Raw genomic sequence first — 21540 nt, 5'->3', positions numbered from 1 at the left:
AGGTTTTGTCCCAGATCTCCTCTGTCTAACCTTCTGGGAGTTCCCACTGCAGCAAGCTTTTCCAGTGCTAAAACTGATCCTGATGGAAGCACAGAGGGGAAGCCACAGAGCGATCTCACCCCAGGAGCTGTGAAATCCAGACAGGGAAAGGACTATCAGCAGAACATTCCCTAGTCCCAGATCTCCTCTCTCTAACCTTCTGGGAGTTCCCATTGCAGGATGCTTTTCCAGGAGCTGGGAGCTGTCCTGCCAAGCTCCCTTGTGCCAGGCAGCCGTGGCATTGGAGCGCGGTGTCGGCGCTTACAAGGATGCTGGAGCTGCTCCAGTTGGACCCAGCAGCTCTGGCAGCTCAGGAAGAGCATTCACAGCTCCAGGATCTGGCCTGAAATTGGCCTTTGAGTTCCTGGAGGTGACTGGGAAAAGCAGCCTTTAAAATCAAGGCCAAATTGATGTTTCTAATGGTGCCACTGGGAAAAGCAGCATCTGCTCAGCTGGAGCATCCTCGGGCTGTGCTGCTCTGTGTTCCTGCATCCCTTGTGCATCCCTTTGTGCAGCCTCCCAGTGAGCAATGACAGCACGGTAGCTTTGCTCAGCCCTCCCTAGCCAAGCTTGAAGGAATCCCAGTGCTATCCCAGAGGGGCTGGAAGGGGATTTTCCAGCAGCAGGACACAGCAGGATTCCCTGGGTTCCATTAGTTCTGGCTCATTCCCCGTTTTCTGTGCCAGGGACTCAAAACACAAAAGAAAAGAGAAACACTGGAGATAAAGCATCTCCTGTGTGGCTCTTTCCCATCTGCAGCACCCAGATACCCAGAGACACCAAGGCTGTCACAATATTTGCTGTCCTGAAAGGTCTGGAGTGTCCAACAGAGCCACTCAGGAGGGTGGGATGAGACTGCTCAGGGCACTGCTGGGGCACAGGGAGCCCTGAGCTGTCCCACATCACTATTTTGAGATTTTCCTCCCCATCCCTGAGCTATGTCCACTATTTTGAGCTTTTCCTCCCCATCTTTGTCATGTTCATACCACCCTGCATCCACCATCTCCCCTTCTCCTTCCTGCTGGGCTGGAGAGAGCTCCTGGTACCAAGAGCATCCTGGTGGGCTGGAGCCTGGTGCTTGTGAATTGCTTTCTCAGCTGCTTCTGGAACACAACAATTTCCTTCATAATTTGTTAACAGCTCATAGAAAACAAACCAAAAAATACATATTGGTGTCTGCTTTTATTTTTCTCAGCTGTGCTTCCACGTGTTGCTTGGCACGCAGGAGTTGCTGAAGGTTTCCTTCCCAGGGATTAAAGGTTCACTGTTATTTGGGGTTTTTTTATTGTAGGAACATCCAGACAAAATCAAACAAGTCGACTGAGTTAGGATAAATATTTTCAGTGGACACGCACAACACATCTGCCCTGCCAAATATTTGTTGTTGTTTGCCTGATTGGCTTTGGTGGAGCAGTTTCATGTTCTGCCAAGGGAGCTTTTTAAAAAACCAGCTTCAGAAGTATTATCTGTGTTTCAATTCTCACAAACACACAACACCAAATTTCCGGGGCAAAAAATTTTGTGTCGCTTTTGTTTATTTACGCTTCAGATCAGTCCCTGCTTTGCTCCCCCAGCTCCCATCCTGGATGGAGCTCCTGGGAGTGTTAAAGGGACCCTCAGTGTCAAAGCTGTGGAGCTTTGCTGTGTCCAGCACAACTTTGGGAGTAACTTGGTGTTGCCATCAGGATTATGTTGATTTTTTAGCTCTTCAGCCCATTAGAATCACCTGCTCCTGCTCACTAAGGCAGAAATACCTGTTCTTAAAATTCACATTTCCTTTGTGTAAGGGAGGAGCTCAGAGCTGTAAATAGTCTAGCAAAGGAGGAAAAAAATAATCTGGGGTGTTGTGAAATTTGGGTGTTGTCTCTTGTGTTCCTAATTAGAGTAAATTAGGAGTATTTTCTTAGCATTAGTGATCACTGCCAGGCCATGTGGAAAACAATGGCAGCACTTTTGCAAACCTCATTTTATTTGCACCCGTGGCTACAAATTCTGTCCTTCCCCTTTCCCTGCCCTGCAGGAGCTGACTCTGGCTGGGTTTTTGTGTTTCAGGGTTGTGTATTACACGGGCTACAGGCAGGTGTACCAGCTGAGGTCCCAGACCACCTACAGGTGCTGCCCAGGATGGTCCCAGCTTGCAGGGGATGCTGGCTGCCTGCACAGTAAGTGTCATTTTATTCTACTCAACTTCCTTTGTTTTGGCTCGTTTCAAGTCCTGTGCCTGCAGGAAATGCTCTAAAACTGTCTTTAAATGTCTTTAAAAATATGCTTTAAAATAATTGTCATGGGTTTTTATTAGCTCATTTTTTCCTGGTGTAATAACAAAAACAACAACGACAATAACAACAACGACAATAACAATAACAACAATAATAATAATACTTTTATTGATATTTTAATAATAGTAATAATATGAATAAGTAGTAGTATTAGTATTATTGATAATTCATTATAAAATTATAATTGCTGTTATTGTTGTAATAATTATTGTTACTGTTATTATTAATATATGATAATATATATTATAATAATGAATAATATATTATATAATAATATAACAATTATTATTATATTATAATAGTATATAATAGAATAACATCATTATTATATAATAATAACTATATAATATATAATTATACATTAATAAAACAATAATTATCATATAATAAAAAATATATTATATATGGTAATAATATATATAATAATATATAATCATAAGAATAACAGTGTTAATTTTATTAATGATTTTATAACAGTAATAATATGAATAAGTAATAGTATGTGTATTAACAATAATTCATTATAAAAGTATTATTATTATTATTGTTGTTGTTGTTGTTGTTATTGTTATTGTTATAACAGAAGTTATAACTTCTAAACTTTTAGCTTATTCCATACAATCTCAGTGCCTGATTCTTCTCTGATTTATACCTTGGAGGTGCTTTCCATCTTTCCACAGAGAAGCAGCTTTGGATTTTAGTGATTTTAGTGATTTTAATGATAGGCAGGAGAAGCAGCAGAGCATTTTGGGGTCTGCCCTGCCCTGCCATCAGAGCCAGCTCCTTGGAAGATGTTTCCCGCAGCTGCTTGCCTTTTGTTCTGTGGAGAGTCTTTTTGTGCCTTCCTCAGACTTTGATGCTTGTAGAAAAGCTTTTTTTTATTAAAAAAAAAAAGGACAAAAAAGGTGTGTCAAACAACCAAGCTTTATTCTTCCCATCCCAAGCTGTGGCACAGGAGAACAACCCACAGGGGAGAGGAAGCTCCACGGGTGCCTTGTAGCCCCTGTCAGTGAGCAGATAATAACCTCAGCTGAACTCAGAAAAGCACCTTCTGTAATGAGTTTTCCTGCCAAGGAAGTGAGTAATTCCATGCAGGAAGGAAGCAGAGGAAAGGAAATAGAGCTGCTCGGGGCACGCTCTGAACTCATCCTTCTCATCACCAGGGGCTGCTCACTGCAGGGTTGGGCTGGAGGGGAGAAGAAAGGGATGAAAGCAGAGTGACACCAGCCCAAAAACTCCTGCAGGAATTGCTGCTGAGCTGCTGGGGAGCTTGAGGTGGATCATGGTCTGGAGGTGGTGAGCTCTGTCCTCATTCAGCCCTTCAAGCCCAATTGGATATCACCCAGAACATGCTGTAACCTTATTCCTGGGACAGAAAAATAGGGATTTGTGTGCCTCAAGTGCTACAGGCACAACAGGGAGCTGATCTCTGCTGGCCCTCAGCACAGACAGGGGGCAGAAAATAAAATTACATTGTTCTGTGAATCTTCTGAGCAGTAGCAGAGCAGTCAGGTGAGCTGGTGGGAATTCTCACCTCACCAGGTCGGGGCTCAGGTGGGAATTGTGCTCTCTGCTTCCAGACTCTCACAGGTAGAAGGTGGAGGAGCATCCCAGGGGCAAATGGGACAGCTCTGCCTGTGTGGCATTCACATTTTCTGGAAAAATGTGAAAAATCCCTTCACCCAGGATTTTTCTCCTGGGAAGCTGAGGAGAAAAGGAAAACAATTCTTATCTCATTTGCTTCTCCTGTGTTGTGCTCACATGTGGAATGTGTTTGGAGATTGTTTACCCACAGGTGATTGTTTCATTGGCCTCTGGTGTGAGCTGTTTTCAGTCTTTGGCCAATTGGTGCCAAGCTGCGCTGGGGCTCTGGAGAGAGTCAGGAGTTTTCATTATTATTTTTTTAGCCTTCTGTAAATATCCTTTCTGTAATCTAGAATAGAATAGAATAGAATAGAATAGAATAGAATAGAATAGAATAGAATAGAATAGAATAGAATAGAATAGAATAGAATAGAATAGAATAGAATAATAAATTAGCCTTCTGAGAACATGGAGTCAGATTCATCATTCCTTCCTGCCCACAAATACAATATGCGTGGTCCCTGCCCCAAGGTGCAGAGATTGTTCCCAGCTTTACAGAGATAGGATAAATCAAAGTGTTTTAAAAGATTTTATTTCTATTTCCCACATCAAGGAATGTGCCTGGGCTCTGTGTAACTAAACCCTCATCCCAGGCTGTGGGTTTGCAGGGCTGTGATGGCTTTTCCTGCTGGTGGCTTTGTCCTTGTGGAGCAGAGGAGGTGGAGGAAGGTCTGGGAGGGAATTGTGACCATCAGGGAGGTGCTGGGGCAGGGGTACACAGCCAGGCTGTTATTTATGGGTGCATTTATTGGTGTATTTATTCCTGCATTTATTCCTGCATTTGTGGGTGCTGGAAGCTCCCCTGGTTGGTGTGTGGAGCCCGGGGTCAGGCTGTGCTTGCTGCTGTGGCTCTGCTGAATGGCACAGAGCTGTGCCAGAACATGTCAGCAGGATCTGTGGCCCTTCCTCTCTGCCTGCAGAGATCATTGATGGTGTTCCAGGAGCACAGAGCAGGGCAAGGGCATCTCTGCTGACAGTTTAATTAGGGCTGCTGTGCAGTGAATCTCTCCACTGAGGGCATCTTGCTCTCCCTTGGGGGCTGGCATCTCCTCACTGCAGGGCTCTGTTTGCTCTTTGTGCTGGTCATCATTTCTCCTTCAAAATAAAAATACCCCAGTGTGGGAATGGGAAAAACAGAAACTTCCACAGACAATTGAGGGGTTTGATCTGCAGCCTTGGAAGAAGCTTGGGTTGATGTGACAATACAATACACAGCTATTAGGCAGAAAAATCATAAATTAATGTTTTATAGGTGCAATTTGTGTCTCTGAGCTCTTACAGGTGAAGAAATGTCCCCAGAACAGAGCTGTGGGCACAGTACTGGCAGGCTGTGGGCTCTGCTAGCAGCAAAGAGCTTGGAAAGAGATGGAAAATTACATAGAAACAGAGACCTCACTGAATATCTGGATTTGTTCCTCTCCTTGTGTGCCCTCTGAAATGGTGACACCTAGCCTTGCTCCTGCCACCTTCAGGGCTGCCAGAGGGGAATGCAGGGAGCCCTGACCCTGGAAGGTTCTGTCTTTCGTCCCCTTCTCTTGTGAGGATGAGGATTTGCTGCCTTGCATTGCCGTCAGTCCTGCTCCATCTCTGTTCATCTCCATGGGAAGGAGAAGGGTCAGAAATCAAGGCACCCTTTGCATTTTTGGGATGGCATCAGGTCCTTTCCCTGCCTGGTCACTGATAGTTTAACTCTCAGACTGAGCTGCCTGCTTTCAAGTGGCCTCTGAGATGCTGCTTGAATTCCACCTGGGTTCAATAACTCAGGTAAAGCCCTCAGTGATTAGGTGAGGGGCCTGCATGTCTGCCAAGCTCTGTGAGCTCCACTTGCAGCTGGAGATGTTGAAAAACTGAGTCTGGAACTCTTGATGAGTGTGGAGGAGCTGAAGCTTAGCCACCCCCAGCCTGTGTGTGCTTTTGGGCCAGCCTGACAGGGTCCTCAGAGCTGGCACAGCCCTGGAGCCTGGCATGGCCTTAGAGCCTGGCATGGCCCTGGAACTTGGCACAGCTCTGGAGCCCAACATAATCCTGGAGCCTGGCACGGCCTTGGAGCCTGGCACAGCGCTGGAGGCCAACATAATCCTGGAGCTCATCACAGTTCTGGAGTCTGGCATGGCCCTGGAGCCCAGCATGGCACTGGAGCTGGGCACAGCTCTGGAGCCTGGCACAGCTCTGGAGCCTGGAATGGCCATGGAGTCTGGCACAGCTCTGGAACTTGGCATGTCCTGGAGCTTGGCACAGCCCTGGAACCTGGCATGGCCATGGAGCCTGGCACAAATCTGGAGCCTGGCACAGCCCTGATGACTGGCACAGTCCTGGAACCCAACACAACACTGGAGCCTGGCACAACCCTGGAGGCTGGCACAGTTCTGGAGCCCAGCACAGCCCCAGAGCCCAGCCATGTGCACCATCACGGGGTGGCAGCTCAGGTTTGTGATGCAGGTTGGAAGCTCGGCAGGAAATGCATCCAGCTGACAGTTTGATTTCCCTGAGAGGCAGCTTTGCTTTGTCCATCACCTCCTGGCTGCTGCAGGCTCTTTGTTTAGTCAGCTGAAAGGCTGTGACTGAACTCCTGAACCTCTCACCCGAGCTGGAGCTCAGTGCTGGGTAAAATCCATCCTGGGCTCCCCTGGGAGCTCCATCTCTGGACCTCGGGGAGCCCAAACATTGCTTTTCTTCATGGCTCTTCCTCCTACATCAGTCTCATGTCTCCGACTTCGCCAGGATCCCGCCTGGCTGAGCTCTCACAAAGGACACAGCCTGGCCTCTGAGCAGAAGGCGGTGATGCTTCCCATAATTTATTCTTTCTCTGCACAGTGTCATTACCCTTTCCCCAAATTTCATCACATTAAACTCTGTCGCTCTGAATTAGGAGCTCGTTTGCAGGAGGCCTGGAGGGCACGGAGGGGGAGACCCGGGCTGGGAAGTAGGTTATCATGATTTCCACTCCATATGTGCCAGCCTGCAGCACAGAGCAGGGAATTGTCCAGCTCATTCAGGAAATCTGGGGCACTGCCAAGAATAACACCCCTGTCTTCTAACCCCTGATTTGTGTCGCTGAAATTGCTTCTAATATTTTCCATTGTTGTGCTTTGGGTCTCGCTGAGCTGCTCTGAGAGCTGAGTGCTGCTGGTGAGTTGGGCTGGCTCTGCTGGGACCCTGATGAAAATGTGACTTTTTTTAGGTGTTTAAGGTGAAAGATTCAGGAATAACCAAACCACTGTGTAATTTGGCCAGGCAAGCCATTCCCTCTCACGGTGCCTGAAGGAAGGACTAAAAGAAGTACCAGCTCCTCCTGCATGATCTGATCTGGGAAAACCTGGAGGCTGGAACAACTTGGCACACACCTGGAGATGGGAAGTTGTTCCTGCCTTGTTGTGTAGGGAAGCATTTGCAACCCAGAGGCATGAGGATGAGCAGGATGCTTCCAAAGAGCTTGCCAAATTCCAGTGCTCAAAATGGGACCCCTCTTGCATCAGTGGCACCAGAATCAAAGCAGCAGCTCAGGGAATTTGTTCCTCTGCAGCTTCTTTATCATGGAATTACAGAATTATAGAATTATTACAGAATTTCAGAGCATCCTTGGTTGGAAGGGACCCACAAGAACCATCACAGCCGTGCTGGGGCTGGAGCCGTGGCCCTGGGACTGGTTCTCCCTGCACATTCCTCAGAAGAGGAATCCCTGGAGTGAAAGGAGAGTCCAGGAGACCCTCACCATTCTGGGCTGAGATTGCCCAGCCCCAGCATGGCTGGTTTCCTCCCAGACACACTTAATTTTATGGGGCTCAGCTTGCAGACAGTGACACATGTGCTGCGTGGATTGATATGGGATTGATCCGGGATTGATCTGGGATCACTGCAGTCCCCAGGGATACACGGCCATGGAAAGCAACTAAAGTGTTAGATGAGAAGATAACTGGCTTTGTGAAGCAGCATTTCATCACGGGCTCATTAGTTCCAGGAGAGAGTGTTTGGGCTTCAATGCTACCTTTGTGTTGTAAATAATCTTCTCTTCTGGAGGGAGGGGGTTTGAAAAATCATCAGGTCTTTAAGAGAGCCAATGCTGAGACTCATAGATTTTGGTTCTAGTGTATTGAAGGTGCAAAGTTTGTGGGGTTTGGCCTAACCCAGAGTGTCCCTGTGTGGTAAAAGAATTGATAGAAGAAAGACCCTTTAAGCAGGTATATAGCATTGTCTGGCAAGATGGTGTATTTTGATGGCAAATGTGAATATTTGGAGAATGGCACATCCACCTAAACCTTCACCAAACCTCCCTAATCACAAATCCTCCCTAATCACCAAACCTCTTTAATCGCAAAACCTCCCTAATCACAGCTTCCCCAGCCAGTGCAGCCTTGGCAGAAGGTGTTGTGTGAGCCAGCAGCAGGATTTAGCATGGAGGAGAAATCAGGAAGTCGATTGTGTTCCTGTAGGAAAAAACAGAGCCAATATTGGATGTATGGGACATTCAAGAGTGGGAACACAGTGACGTGGTTATTAAATTTCCATGTACAGTGGGTTTGAACTGATTTTTGAGGCGTGACAAGCTGACACCCACCAGCTCTGGGTTCCTTTTGGGAAGGTAATTCCTGCCTGTTCCCAGCCTGGATTTCATGTGGCTGCCTCACACTTTTGAGTTTCCTTTGACAATTGATAACTTTGCAGCTTTATCTCCTGGTGTGCACAAGCTGTCCTGCCCCAAAACTGCAAGCCCTGCCTTGCACTGTTTCCATCTGTGATCCCTTTTTTCTCTGAGTGCACAATTAGTGTTTTGGAGCTGGCCTGGGCGGTTTTGTGCCAAGAATTTCGGAGCCATTTTGGAAGCCCGCGCGGGGTGCCAGTTATAATGACACGAAATGAAATGTGTAATCACAGACCTGATTTTTCTGTCACTAATTAGTTACAGCTTTAGCTGGAATGGGAAGAGAAGCCAGGGGGGCTCCCAACTTGGAGGCAGGAGGGAGAAGCTGCAGCCAGCACAGCCCACGTGCGTGGGGGACCCTGGGTTCAGCCAGTGCTGCTCTAATTGTTGCCAGGTGGTCCCAGATTGTACAAGGGGTTGTAATTGAATCACAGCTCTGTGTGTTTAGTTGGTAACTGACCTGAAGGCCCTGTGACACCATTGGTGGCTGCAGTGTTCTTCCTGGGATGTTGGAATAGATTGGTCTCCATGGTTTCTCTTGGCCCAGGGCTCTCCACAAAGGTTTGGGATGGGTGAGAGGGAGTTGCTGGACCAGAGGCCATCACTGTGTATCATGCTCTGTGTCATCACCTGATGCTCTTTGCTCCAGGTTTGCCAGGTTTTTGTGAGATGTATTCCTACCAGTCCCATTGCTCTTGGAGCTTGGAGTAATTTCTTCAGTGAAAAGTGGGAGGAAAAGAGGAGGTGAGGGAAAAAGAATGAAGAGAGGAGCTGGCCGTCACCACAGCTCTGTCCAGATCAGTGAACAGAGAGAAGATTTCATTGTGCAAATCTTTTAAACAGATTTAGAAAGGAAGATGGATGCTTGTTCTGCGTCCTTACCCCCCAACAAAGCACCACACACATGACAGTGCCCCTGCTCACAATGTTTCTGCTTTTGACATCAGCGTTCCCCAGTGGGAAATATAAACCATAGGCTGCATTTCATGAGTTATGAGGAGCACACATTCCCCAGGAGGAACCATAACCTTGTTAGTGGGTTTATGGGGACGGTTTGGAAAGGTGGATTTCAGAAGCCTAATTGAGCATTCTGTGTCTCCGTGTCCATTTTACACTCGGCTGGGTGAGAACAGAGAAACGTGGCTGCTCAGCCCTACTTGCAGTTTAGCTCCATTTCAGCCTCTGGGCTGCCCGAAGGTGACGCCACCATGGGGCACCAGATCCCAGGGAAGCTCAGTGCAGAGGTGGGAGCAGCTCCCACTGGGCTGTTCTAGAAAGAACCCTCCAATTTCAGCACAAGAAACTTGTGTTTGTTGCCTCGAGATCTTGCATGAGTTGTTTTCTGACTGTTTCACCCACTTGTTGGCTGGAAAAGCATCATTTCATCACAGCCCTGATGTTTTCCTATGATTCTCAAGGAAAGCTCTTGGGAATTCCCTGAGGAAATTTCCTTCCTATCCTAAATTTTGAGGCTTTGTGCATTGAGCACCACACGGTAAAGTAAAAGAAAAAATCCACTTTCCAAACTGGTTAAATGTTGAGTCTTTACTTCTTTTTGCTACAGTCAGGATTAAATGTGTGAGGTGGTATTTCTTGTTAGGACTCAGATGTTTATTAGTTCTTATCTATATTACAGTCTTACAAACTGTGAGTTCTACAGCACTTCACGTTAGCAAACTACAAATGGAGCCCTATCTCCCTCTCTGCAAGGCCTTTTAAGGATAAACTATCTAATTAAGAAATGACACCTAAATTATTTTCATTTTTAACCCAATAACCAACCACCCATGCCCCGTAATGAGGACTTTTTTATCTAATTCCACAAAACCATCCAAACCCATGGAGAAGAAAGAGAAGAAGGAGAAGAAGAAGAAGAAGGTGAAAAAGAAGGTGCAGAAGAAGGTGAAGAAGGTGCAGAAGAAGGTGAAAAAGAAGGAGAGAAGAAGAAGGTGGAGAAGAAGGACCAGCCTCCGCCCTAAAACCTCCATTTTGCTTTATATGTATTACTATATTTAAACCCTTAAACTCTAAGTTTCCCACCCTGTGATATTGCACACTTCTATTCAAACTCCACACCTACAATCCCAGTTCTGTCATTCCATTTTGGAAGCTTCTCCATGGCCTCAGGTCAAATACAGTGTTCTCTTGGGGATCAGTACCGAAAGTCTAAAATTCTCAGTAACCAGGGTTCCAACAGCTAAGCAGTGTTTTTTATGACTATTCAAGTGTTTTCTGGGGTTTTGGGCATATCACCAGGGATGGGGTGTTTGCCATTTTGATGATGAATGTGGGATCATCCTCATCCTCCTCCTTGCAGCCACCTCTGGTTATGATGTTTGTCTCAAGGGTGGGAATTGCTGAGAGGGATCCTTGCAGCTCTGTCACTGCTCCTCTGGCTTCCAGGGCCCTCCCTGCCAGCACAGTAAGCAGCGCTGCCAAATTCCTCCTTTAATTCCAAGAGCTTTGGAGCGAGGGATGCCCTGATTTATTCACGTTTTACCGCTGCCGTTGTTTTATCTGCAAAACTCCAACAATCTCCTCTTGGCTTTTGTGGTGCTCGGGGAGCTTGGATGTTTGGAAAGGAAATACTTATCGTGGCTTGCTGTGAAACACAGCTCTGTGCTGTACAATAGCCTTTATTCCTGGCTGCCATCCGTGGCGGGATTTGCTGGAATCAGAGAAGGAAGCTGATTAAAGTTGGGTCAAACAAAGGAACCTTGGGGTCACAGCCTGTGGGGTGAGCCAGCCCAGGGCTTTTTCTTTTTCTTTTCTTTCCAAGGTAGTGTGGCCACCTTGGAAAGGAACCTTGTTGTGACCGTGTTCGCAGGGGTCTGAGGATGAGGGAAGAGATGAGGATCTGACTCTGTGTTTCAGAAGGCTGATTTATTATTTTATTATATGTAATATATTAAAACTATACTAAAAGAATAGAAGAAAGGAGTTCATCAGAAGGCTAGCTAAGAATAGAAAAAGAAAGAATGAATAACAAAGGTTTGTGTCTTGGACAGAGAGTCCGAGCTAGCTGACTATTATTGGCCATTAATTAGAAACAACCAACATGAGACCAATCCCAGATGCACCTGTTGCATTCCACAGCAGCAGATAACCATTGTTTACATTTTGTTCCTGAGGCTTCTCAGCTTCTCAGGAGGAAAAATCCTAAGGAAAGGATTTTTCATAAAATGTGACACCTTGTATCTTTGGCCAGGCAGCGTTTTGGGGCTGCTAAGCTTTATTTAATTAACCTTTGTGAGATGTACAAGCATCTCTCTTGAAGGTTATTGAGTTTCATGTATTTAGTGGCTCACAGATGTTTTGGGTTGGGAATATGATAGTTCATAGCAAACAACCCCTAAAAGCTGGAATGTTCCTTGGGCTGAGAACTTGTGTCTTGGGCTGTAGGGACACATGGTTCTCTCTCTCATCCCTCTCACTGCTGAATCTGCAGGGTCCAGTGTGGAGTTCTATCTTTTTTCTTTTTTAAATTAGGGTTGGGATAAAATGTGCGAGATGGTATTTCTTGTTTGGACTCAGATGTTTATTAGTCTTTTATTAGATTAGATTTATTTTATTCTTTATTATTATTAGATTTTATCTATATTGATTAAATATAGATATATATATTGATAAATATAGATTAAATATATATTTATCTAGATTTTATCTACATTATTTATTTATTTTATTCTTTTATTATTATTAGATCTTATCTATATTGCAGTCTTACAAACTGTGAGTTCTACAGCACTTCACTCTAACAACCTAAAAATGGAGCTGTATCTCTTTTTCTACAAGGTTTTTTAAGGATAAACTGTCTAATTAAGAAATGACATCTAAATTATTTTTACTTTTGACCCAATAACTAACTACTTGTCTCCCACAATGTGGACTTTTCTATCCAATTACAAAATACCACCCAAACCATGGAGAAGAAGGTGAAGAAGAAGGACCAGCTTCTTCCTAAAACCTCCTTCTTGCTTTATATATATATATATATTTTTTTTTTTTATTTTTTTTTAATACCTTAAACTCGAAGTTTTCCACCCTGTGATATTACACCCTTCTATTCAAACTCCACACCCACAGTCCCAGTTCCATCAATGGGGTAAATGTTGTGTACTTTCCTGTGCAAAACCTGAGAGGAAAAAAGCATTTTCACTTTGGAAATGTTTAGCAATTCCCACAGTTATAAATTGGTTGCAGCTTTGAAAATCAAACGCACATTTTGGAGACCCCCAATTTTTTATTAAAAGGGAAATGTTTGGCTTTATTTGGAGGAGAGGAAAATACTGGAGTGGCACTGATGTTACTCACCTTGCACAAGAGAGACCTGAAGTTGGGGCTTTGGGTGTCATATTTTAAATAAAAATTTGAGATTCTGAATATCTGTTGTCAGATCCCACTGTTACCCTTTTGGCAAAGTGGTGGGAATATCTTAAATATAATATTTTAAATAAAATCTGTCATATTTTAAATCAAGATCTGAGATCCTGAATATCTGTTGTCAGATCCCACTGTCACCATTTTGGGAATGGGCTGTGAAAAAGGGATGGCCAAGGAGACACAAGGACACAAATTATGGCTCAGCTACCTGAAGTTAAAGGCAGAAAACAGTCCAAACTCTGGCATTTTGGAGTGAACTAATTACAAGGAACAGGCAAGAATGTGAAGCAGAGGGGATAAATCATTCTTTGTGCAGCTTGTCCTGAGTTTGTAAAGCATTAATTGCACTGCTGCCTCCTGGCAGAGGAAAGCTCAGCTGAACCAGGAGCATTCCTCTGCATTTGCAACCTCAAATTATTCTCATTCCAGGGTGATTTATATTTCACACCCAGGGCAGAGATGACCCCCTGCCATCCCTTTCTCTGCCAGACAACACTTTGCTCTTTTCCAGACCTGTAATTTGTAAAGTTTTGAGCATTTTCATTGCTTGCAGGTGAGGGACAGATACAGGCACAGGGGACTGGGGACAGTGATAATTTTGTAAACATCTTCAGAGAGCTTTCCTGACTTTCCAGTTTCATTTTAACTGTGGTTTCCATCCTGCTTTTAAAGAGATGTTGCCCCTGAAAAATTCCGAAAGACCAATGAAACAGCTGTCTTAGCCTTAGCTTGCAGAAAATTCATATTGTTTTTGTCTGTTTCTTGATGCCTTTGGTTGTTTGTAGCATTTTTCAAACCTCACAGTCCTTGCCACAGAGAATATGCTGATTGAGGATACAGGAAGGCCCCAGTCACAAGATCATCCTTCCCTTCATCTTAATTTCTTACTGGCTCCTATCAATGGTTCTCTTTGGTAAAAGAGAACTTTTTCTTGGACAAATTAACATACTTTAAAAAAGACACTCCAAAAAAGATACTTTTGTTGGACAAATTTCTGGTGAAAACCCTAATTGTCTGGATGTTCATCTTCTTTTTCACTGTTAAAAGTGCTCTGGTTGGTTTGCTTTGCTCATCAGTCAACATTTATGCTGGATTTTCCTAATAGGATGAGAGGCTGCTTTGGGGAGGGAGGGACACATCAGTGACTCATTCTTTCCTTATCTGCCACCTGTCAGAGGGGCTGTCCTGGTGTGTGAGATGATGGTTCCTCCTTGAGAAAGGATGGAGTCAGTACTGGCTCTGGATGTGGGCAGGATGAGGCTGTTTGGTGAAAAGGACATGAAAATAACCCATGTGAGTGGAGCTGTGCTGTTCCATGCCTCACTCATCTTCAAGAAATTTCAAGAAACCTGTGTCTGACCCTAATGGAACTGTTTTCTCTTGCCTGGAAAGAAACACAGATGTGTTTTCTTTAGAGGCAGGACGCTCCCTGTGCTGGCCAGACTCCTATCAGAGCTTTCAGCACGGGATATTTTTGCTGGCCAGCCCTGAGCAGCAGCAGCAGCTCCCCAGTATTTACCCTGGCTGGGCAGCAGCAGCTCCCCAGTGCTCCCCTTGCAGGGTGAGGTGCTGTCCTTCCTGCTCTCCTGAGCTGCTGACAGGCACAACATTCACCCATCCTCTGGGTGCAATCACCACAGCCCTCAGTGGGGCTGTGTGAGCTCTTGCAGGAAGCTCTGCATGTTCCTGCCCAGGTTTCAACACCTTTTCTGCTGCCTCTTAGTGGCTTTTTGATCCTATCAATGTAGAAATTGATGTTTTTTTCCTGCTCTGCCTTCAGGTGAGCTTTGCTTTGCAGCAGAGGTTGAGCTGAGCAATAGGCCAGTCTCAAGCTGCACCAAGGGAAATATAGGTTGGATATTAGGGAAAAGTTCATTACAGAAAGGGCGATAAAGTTTTTTACAGAAAGGTGATAAAGTTCTGGAATGGCTGCCCAGGGAGGTGGTGGAGTCACCATCCCTGGGTGTGTTTAACAAAGCCTGGATGTGGCACTGGGTGCCAGGGTTGAGTTGAAGTGTTGGGACTGGGTTGGACTCAATGATCTTAAAGGTCTTTTCCAACCTGAGGGTTCTGTAAATTCTGTGAATTCTGTGAATATTACAGTGACCACAGACTGAGGAAGCAGCTGAGTTGTCCTGAGCTCCTGTGGTATCTCCCGTCCTTGATAGATAAAAGGGTTGTAAATGGAGCACTCAAAGTTTGGGGTGAGGCTCCCTTTAGAGCTCCCTTTTGGGGGCTTGGACGTAAATAAATTTTCAGTGCAGGCTCATTGCTGCAGGGAGGGGATGTTGGGGAGCCTGGGCCCTTCTCCAATCCTGCCCAGCCTTCCTGGGAATCCTTGGACCACCCAGAGCTCTGGGTCCAGGGCTGGTGAGCCCATCAGACCCCAGTGAGTGCAGCAGGATGGGACCTGTGTGTGCTGGGGCTGGCAAGGTGGGTGTTACTGCTGTTATTTACTGGTGTGCCCTGCTGGAAATCAGCTGCTGGGCTTCACCCTTGGCTCCCTGGAGCCTCCCAGCAGAGTGGATTGTTTCAGCAACACTCAGCTCCCGGGGCTCTGATGGGGGGAACTGGGCTGTTCCTAATTAGCCAGGCTGTGTTTTGAAGCATGGGCCAGCCCAAACCTCCTTTTGCTGGCACAAAGGAGAGGTCAGCTGTGGCAGCAGGGCTGTGATCAGTGTCTGTGCCTGGAGGCCTGCTAGGGTGGCTTTGTCACCCTGTGGGTGACGCGGCACAGAGCACCAGGACTCCATCAGAAGGGTGTGTGAGAGGGATTTATTATAATAACATGTTGCTTTTGTAGTTTTTCAAGATTGTAGGAGCGGTGGGGATGGATAGAGACGAGAGATCTCTGAAGCCAGGGTTTGGAACTTGGGGTTTATTGCAGAGGGCCTGGGTGCAGGGCCCTGCTGGGAGCCGCCAGCCGCAGCTCAGAGCAGGCCCCAGAGAGGGAGAGAGAGATAAAGAGAGTGGGAAAGAGAAAGAAGGCAAGAGCGTGGTAAAGAGGATGAGAGAGAGGGGACAAAAGAGTAAAAGAGAACAAAGTTGCCATTACAATACCATAAATCTTCTTCTATGCTGAATTTTCTGATTCTCACTAACCTATCTAGTCCAAGATACAAATCCCATAGCATTTACATACAGACTATAAGAATCACTACATTACCATACTGCGTTACATTTTAAACCCTAAAAACTCCTCTTTGGACCCCTTCTGCCAAGCTGGCAGGGTCTGCTCTGACCCTTGGGCCTCTCTGCAAGCAGAGGGTGTTGTTTCATCAAAAGGGGATCACCTTCAGTGGCCATACCATTGTTTTCCAGTTGTTCAGTAACTGAGGGATCTCAAAGCTTGCTTTAATTTCAATCTCGCTTACAGTTTCCATATTCTCAAACTCTTTTGCCAGGCAATCATATTTATAATGCTTTCCTGTTTCATCTTCCCCAACACAATATATTTACATTTACTTAACAGACACATTCACTGCCCATTGGTCATAAGAAAGAAACAAAGTTCTCAATAGGTGAACAAGGAGCCAGGTCACTCTGTGAGCCAGCTAGAGTCTATATCTTTTAACTTTCTCTCCTTCATCACATCTCCATGGTGACTACCTTGGTGTCTTCCTCGAGAGAGATATGGGGCTTTCCTTATCTTCAAGAACAGCACAAAATGCCTTTCCTACAACCCTGCTTCAGGAGACCAGAATTGTCCCTTTCTTTTATAGCACTGCCCTTGTTTGCCCAGCCTTTGAGGTGTTGTTTGATTCACTAAGGACCTGATTTCTCCTGCTAATCTCTCTGGAGCTGCTTACTTGGAAGCCTTTGGGTGTGTTAGGGCTGGGAGAGAGGGGTTTGCTGGAGGCCAGGGAAACGTGGGACTGCGAAACACTCAGAGGTGTTGGAAGCTGAAACGGGAAGAGTTTGGAAGCAAAGGAAAGCACAGGCAGTATTTTCTTGGATCCAGGAGCCAGATGCTCTTTCCAAGATGGAGAAACTCACGTGACAGCACCAGTTCAGACTCAGGTGACTTCCCCAGCCCGAGCAGAGCCCAGTACAGACTGCAGGATGACGGTAGCAGGAGCCTGTGATCGATGCTTCCAGTGCACGAGGCCAATTTGAAATCCGTTTTGTGGAATTAAATGGCTGCAATTGTTCTTCAGCTGTCAGCTCATTGGAGAGAATCCACGGTTAATAATACCAGGGCTAAATTAAGCAGAGCACTTCTCCCAGCAGCCAAGAAGTCCGAGTACTTTTATTTATAAGCAGCCTCCTGATTCACAAGGTTAGCCTTCTGCTGGGGAGGGGAGAGGAGTGCGAGGCCAGAGGAGATTCCTGCTGGGATTTTCTTGTATTTTGGCTCAGGAAGGCAGTGGAACAAGGGCGGCTTGTGCAGAGCTTGGCCACGTCCTGTGCTATCAGCTTGTCCATCAGCCAAGCATGGTATTTAAGAGCTGGCAAACAGGTAGGGCTGAGCTCTTTGAAGAAATCTGTGTGAGGAAGCAAGCCAAGGCGATGCAGGGGCTTATTTAGCAAAAAACCAGCTTTTGTAAAGGCAGTTTGAAAGAAAAGAGAGATTGTGCTGGAGCCAGGGGAATGTCTGTTGTGGTACCTGCTAAAGAAGTGTCCTGGGACTTGTACCTGCAGGGTGAAGAGTCCTTCACTGAGATGTGTTGGTCAAACATGGTTCATCACACCCAGCACCACCTCCTGCAGGGCAATAACTCTGTGAATAACTGTGTGGTTCATATAATCTGAGTTTCTAAAGGTGAAATGAAGTACACAACAGCCTTTTGGATGTGTGTGATGTTGTCGAGCTCTGTCCAGCTCTGCTGGTGAGTGATGGAGAGCGTGGAGGCAAAAGTATTGCTGGCCATTTGTTTAAAGGAGCATGTTAGTGGGTGAAGCAGAGCTCAAATCTGATGGGCTTTGGTGGATCTGAAATATGGCTGGCTTTGTTCTTTTCAGGCTTTCCTTGGGCTGAGCTCAAGAATTAAGGATTTCATGATCATTTAAAAGAGATTATCATATTGGGCTGAAGGAAATATATGGCTCAAGTCCTTTGGATGAATTGTAGCCCTCTGCTTAGGTTTTGGCAAATAAATCAGAGCGGAATCTTTTCCACTGATATGAAATGTCCACACAGATCTTTACTGCTCCTCATGCTAAGATCTGCCAAGGGTAAGAAAACTTGTGAGGAAATGACTCATTGAGCCACCTGAAGAAGACAAAACCCCTGCTTTGTGGTGAGGGATGGGTACTTTGGGCCAAGTCATGTGAAGTGCTGGATGGCATCTTCAAAGCTCTGCATCCCCTTGGGTGAGGGCTGACGCTCCCAGCACCTCCCGTGATCCCTCCCCTGCTCTAATCTCCCTGCAAGGAGATTCCCAGCCAGCTGTGACCAATTAAACAGGGGCCAGGGCTGCAAAACCCCAGCTGGGTGAGGGCTGGGCAGAGTTTATGGCTCTGAGAGTCTGCCCGAGGTGTTTTCTTCCCGTAAACCACGCGGGGAAGCCAGGCTTGTGAGCTCAAAGGTGAGTCAAGGGACATTTATGGAGGAGAATGGGTTATTTTCCAGGCAATGTGGAATGCTGCAGTGTAACTGGACCGCTGGGATCCCATCGTGTAATTGGTAATAAGAAGGATTTGTTACACGAATGCGAAGGAGACTGAATTAAAGCTGAATTCTTGGATTGTTTCTGGAGAGGATTGAGCCCATCCCCCTGGTCAGGTAGCCAAGGATCATTCCAGGCTCACAGTTCCTCACCAGTTACTGGTTTCTTGCAATGAGAGAGAACCTGATTGTGAGTGAGAGACTAAAATCTTCAGGTTTTCAGTGGATTCACAAAAGAAAAATGACAAGGAACACCTTGACTCCCTGACTGTGACAGAACCATCAAATCTTTAGTTTGGAAAAGACCTTCAAGACCATAAAATCCAATAATTCACTGAATCTTCCCCTGTTTTCAAAGGATCTGCTGCAAATCAGTGGTGTGGGAGCCACGCTAGCCATGGGCACAAGGGGCAGGTTCCAAGTGAAACAGGAGGTTTGGAGAGTGAGATGAGGAGCGAGGGCCACAGCAGGAACGAGAGGCATTGCTGAAAAGCTCCCTGGAATTTGTAGAATTAATTTATGCTTAAACACACAGCCCACTCCACAATAAATCATTGGTATGTTATGGTTTCTGTTTCTGGGCTTGGAAAGGTTGGAGAAAACATTTTTTTAATTCATCAAGTGCTGCTTTCTCTGGGGCATCATTTTAAAGCCCTATTCTCTGGCAGGTGATAACATTTTTCAAAAAGCCTCTGAAATGCCTTATCCCCACATCAGCAACAGGTTTGCTTTTCATTTTTCCCTTGTTTGTTGTGTTTCTGTTTTGTCTCCCATGCTGCATGGGCTCAGCACAACACAATAATGGGTTTAGTAATTCAGAAACAAACACATGTTGGGATTCCAGTTGTTACAAATACCTTTTTTTTTTCCAGGAAGATGCTCAGAGGGTTCCCTCCCCAGAGGTCTAATCCATGTGAGTTATGTGAGGAAAGGAGGACACTTTCCACACATTTTTGATCCAAATTTCAGTGCGTGCAAGTTCCTGTTGTGTTTTTCCCTTGAGCTGGAGCTAAATATTCTGGGCAGCCTGGATCCCAAATAAGTTGATTGATAGTGGAGAAGGAAGAAAATCTCCCACTAACTACCCCCACAGAGAAATCCAGGTGGCACCAGCCAGTGAAGGAGTTTTTGATGGTCACTTTTTACTATTCTGCAAAGTTCAAATGGAAAATGGGACTCCTCTTGCATCAGTGACACCAGGCTCAAAGCACCAGCTCAGGGGATTTGTTCCTCTGCAGCTTCTTTATCATGGAATTATAGAAATATAGAATTATTACAGAATTACAGAGCATCCTGGGTTGGAAGGGACCCACAAGAACCATCAAAGCCATGATGGGGCTGGGGCTGTGTCCCTGGGACTGGTTCTCCCTGCACATTCCTCAGAAGAGGAATCTCTGGAGTGAAAGGAGAGTCCAGGGGACCCTCACCATTCTGAGCTGAGATTGCCCAGCCCCAGCATGGCTGGTTTCCTCCCAGACACACTTAATTTTATGGGGCTCAGCTTGCAGACAGTGACACATGTGCTGCGCGGAATGGTGCAGCCGCTTTTCCCTTCCACGATTCCATATTTGTGGGGCCTCTGCACCCCTTCAACATTCCTGCTGGCCACAGGGGCACCTGTTCCACCCTCTCTCTCTGTAAACCAGCCAAAACCCAGCTCTGGAGGCCAACAGGTGTTTCTAGTTTGCGGTACATTAATGGATATTGACTGCCTGTCTTCCCGCCTCTCCAAGCCCATAAACCCATGGATCTGGAAATGCTCCACTCCCCGCTGCAGCAGCAGGCTCAGCACGGGGTGCCAGGAGGCTCACGGGCCGGGTGCTGGGGCTGCTGGCCCCGAGCTGCTCTCTGAAGTCATTTCTTCATGCTTGACTTTCCTTTTAGCCCAGAATTTTGGCTGGAAAGGCTGGCATGCTGCAGCTTTTTGGGCACCGCTGAAGCAATGCGCGGAATAAACAGATTCCACAACTCTCGGGGCTTCTGCTGCTCACAGTGACCCCAAGACGTGTTAGAAAGTCTCTTATCCCAGCCCGGAGGTTGAAGGAAGAGTCAGAACTTTTCAGTTTTCAGTCTCAAAGTTGTTTATTGTTTCTTATCTATAAAATTCTTTCTCCTGGCCTGCCGAGGTCCATTCAGCAGTTCAGACAGAGGCACACTGCCCACCTCTGGGCTGTGTTATCTTTTATACTAAAAACTACATGTACAATATTTGCAATTATTTCCCAATACCTATCACCTATGTTAGACAGTGAGCTTCTACTCTAAACCAATCCAAAAGTGCCACCATCACCCAGAAGATGGAGGCCAAGAAGAAAGAAGGACAAGGCATGCCCAAATTGGCTCCACGCCCAAATCCCTCCATCTTGACTTCTTCAATCATGGCATCTCCACGAGGTCTTGCAGGTGGCACCTACAAGGTGGGACCCTGCTACAGATGCAAAAAGAAGCAGAAAAACCCATGTTTGCCAATTAAAATAGGGATTCTTCTCCTTCAGAGATTTATGTAGGTTGCTTAAAGACTGGCTAGACCATTCCCAGAGGTCCAACCCAGCTCCCCTGGCCAGGAGCTGTTTCAAATCAGGTATAATGGGAGTCAGTTCTGTGATTCATGTTCCTGGTGTGACTGTCAGAGATCAAAGGGCCAAAATAACTGAGCCTGGTGTAAGAAAGGCAGTGGAGGAAGGGGCAGGAGGGTTCTCAGCAGTTAAAGAGGATCCGGGAATGCTGTGCCTTTCCTTGGCATGCCATTGTGCTGCGTGAGGGGTGTTGGGTTTCAGCCCCGCCGATGGATGCCAGATGTGTGTCATTAGAGGATACCTCTCCTCACCAGCTGCAAATTGTCCATCCCTTCCTCTGCTGTTTTCACCGGGAGAAGCTTGAATTCCTGCTATTTCCTGCCATCTCAGATGTTGTCAGGCTGCTCTTTGGCTGGATTTCTGCAGCCCAAA

The 21540-nt window shown here is 46.1% G+C and overlaps 1 protein-coding gene across 1 annotated transcript in view; it reads left to right on the top strand.

The window, feature by feature from the left end:
• Nucleotides 1-21540, top strand: part of MEGF6 (multiple EGF like domains 6) — a 91980-nt gene that overhangs the window by 4603 nt on the left and 65837 nt on the right. The window contains exon 3 of the mRNA XM_074558550.1: nucleotides 2092-2201. Within this exon, the coding sequence (XP_074414651.1) occupies nucleotides 2092-2201 (110 nt within the window). The remainder of the gene's footprint in view (nucleotides 1-2091; nucleotides 2202-21540) is intronic.

Source organism: Zonotrichia albicollis, chromosome 25, assembly GCF_047830755.1.
Source record: "Zonotrichia albicollis isolate bZonAlb1 chromosome 25, bZonAlb1.hap1, whole genome shotgun sequence".
In the NCBI taxonomy this organism is placed as follows: Eukaryota; Metazoa; Chordata; class Aves; order Passeriformes; family Passerellidae; genus Zonotrichia; species Zonotrichia albicollis.
The sequence above is the reverse complement of the archived record's forward strand: the minus strand, read 5'-3'. Positions and strand labels throughout refer to the sequence as shown.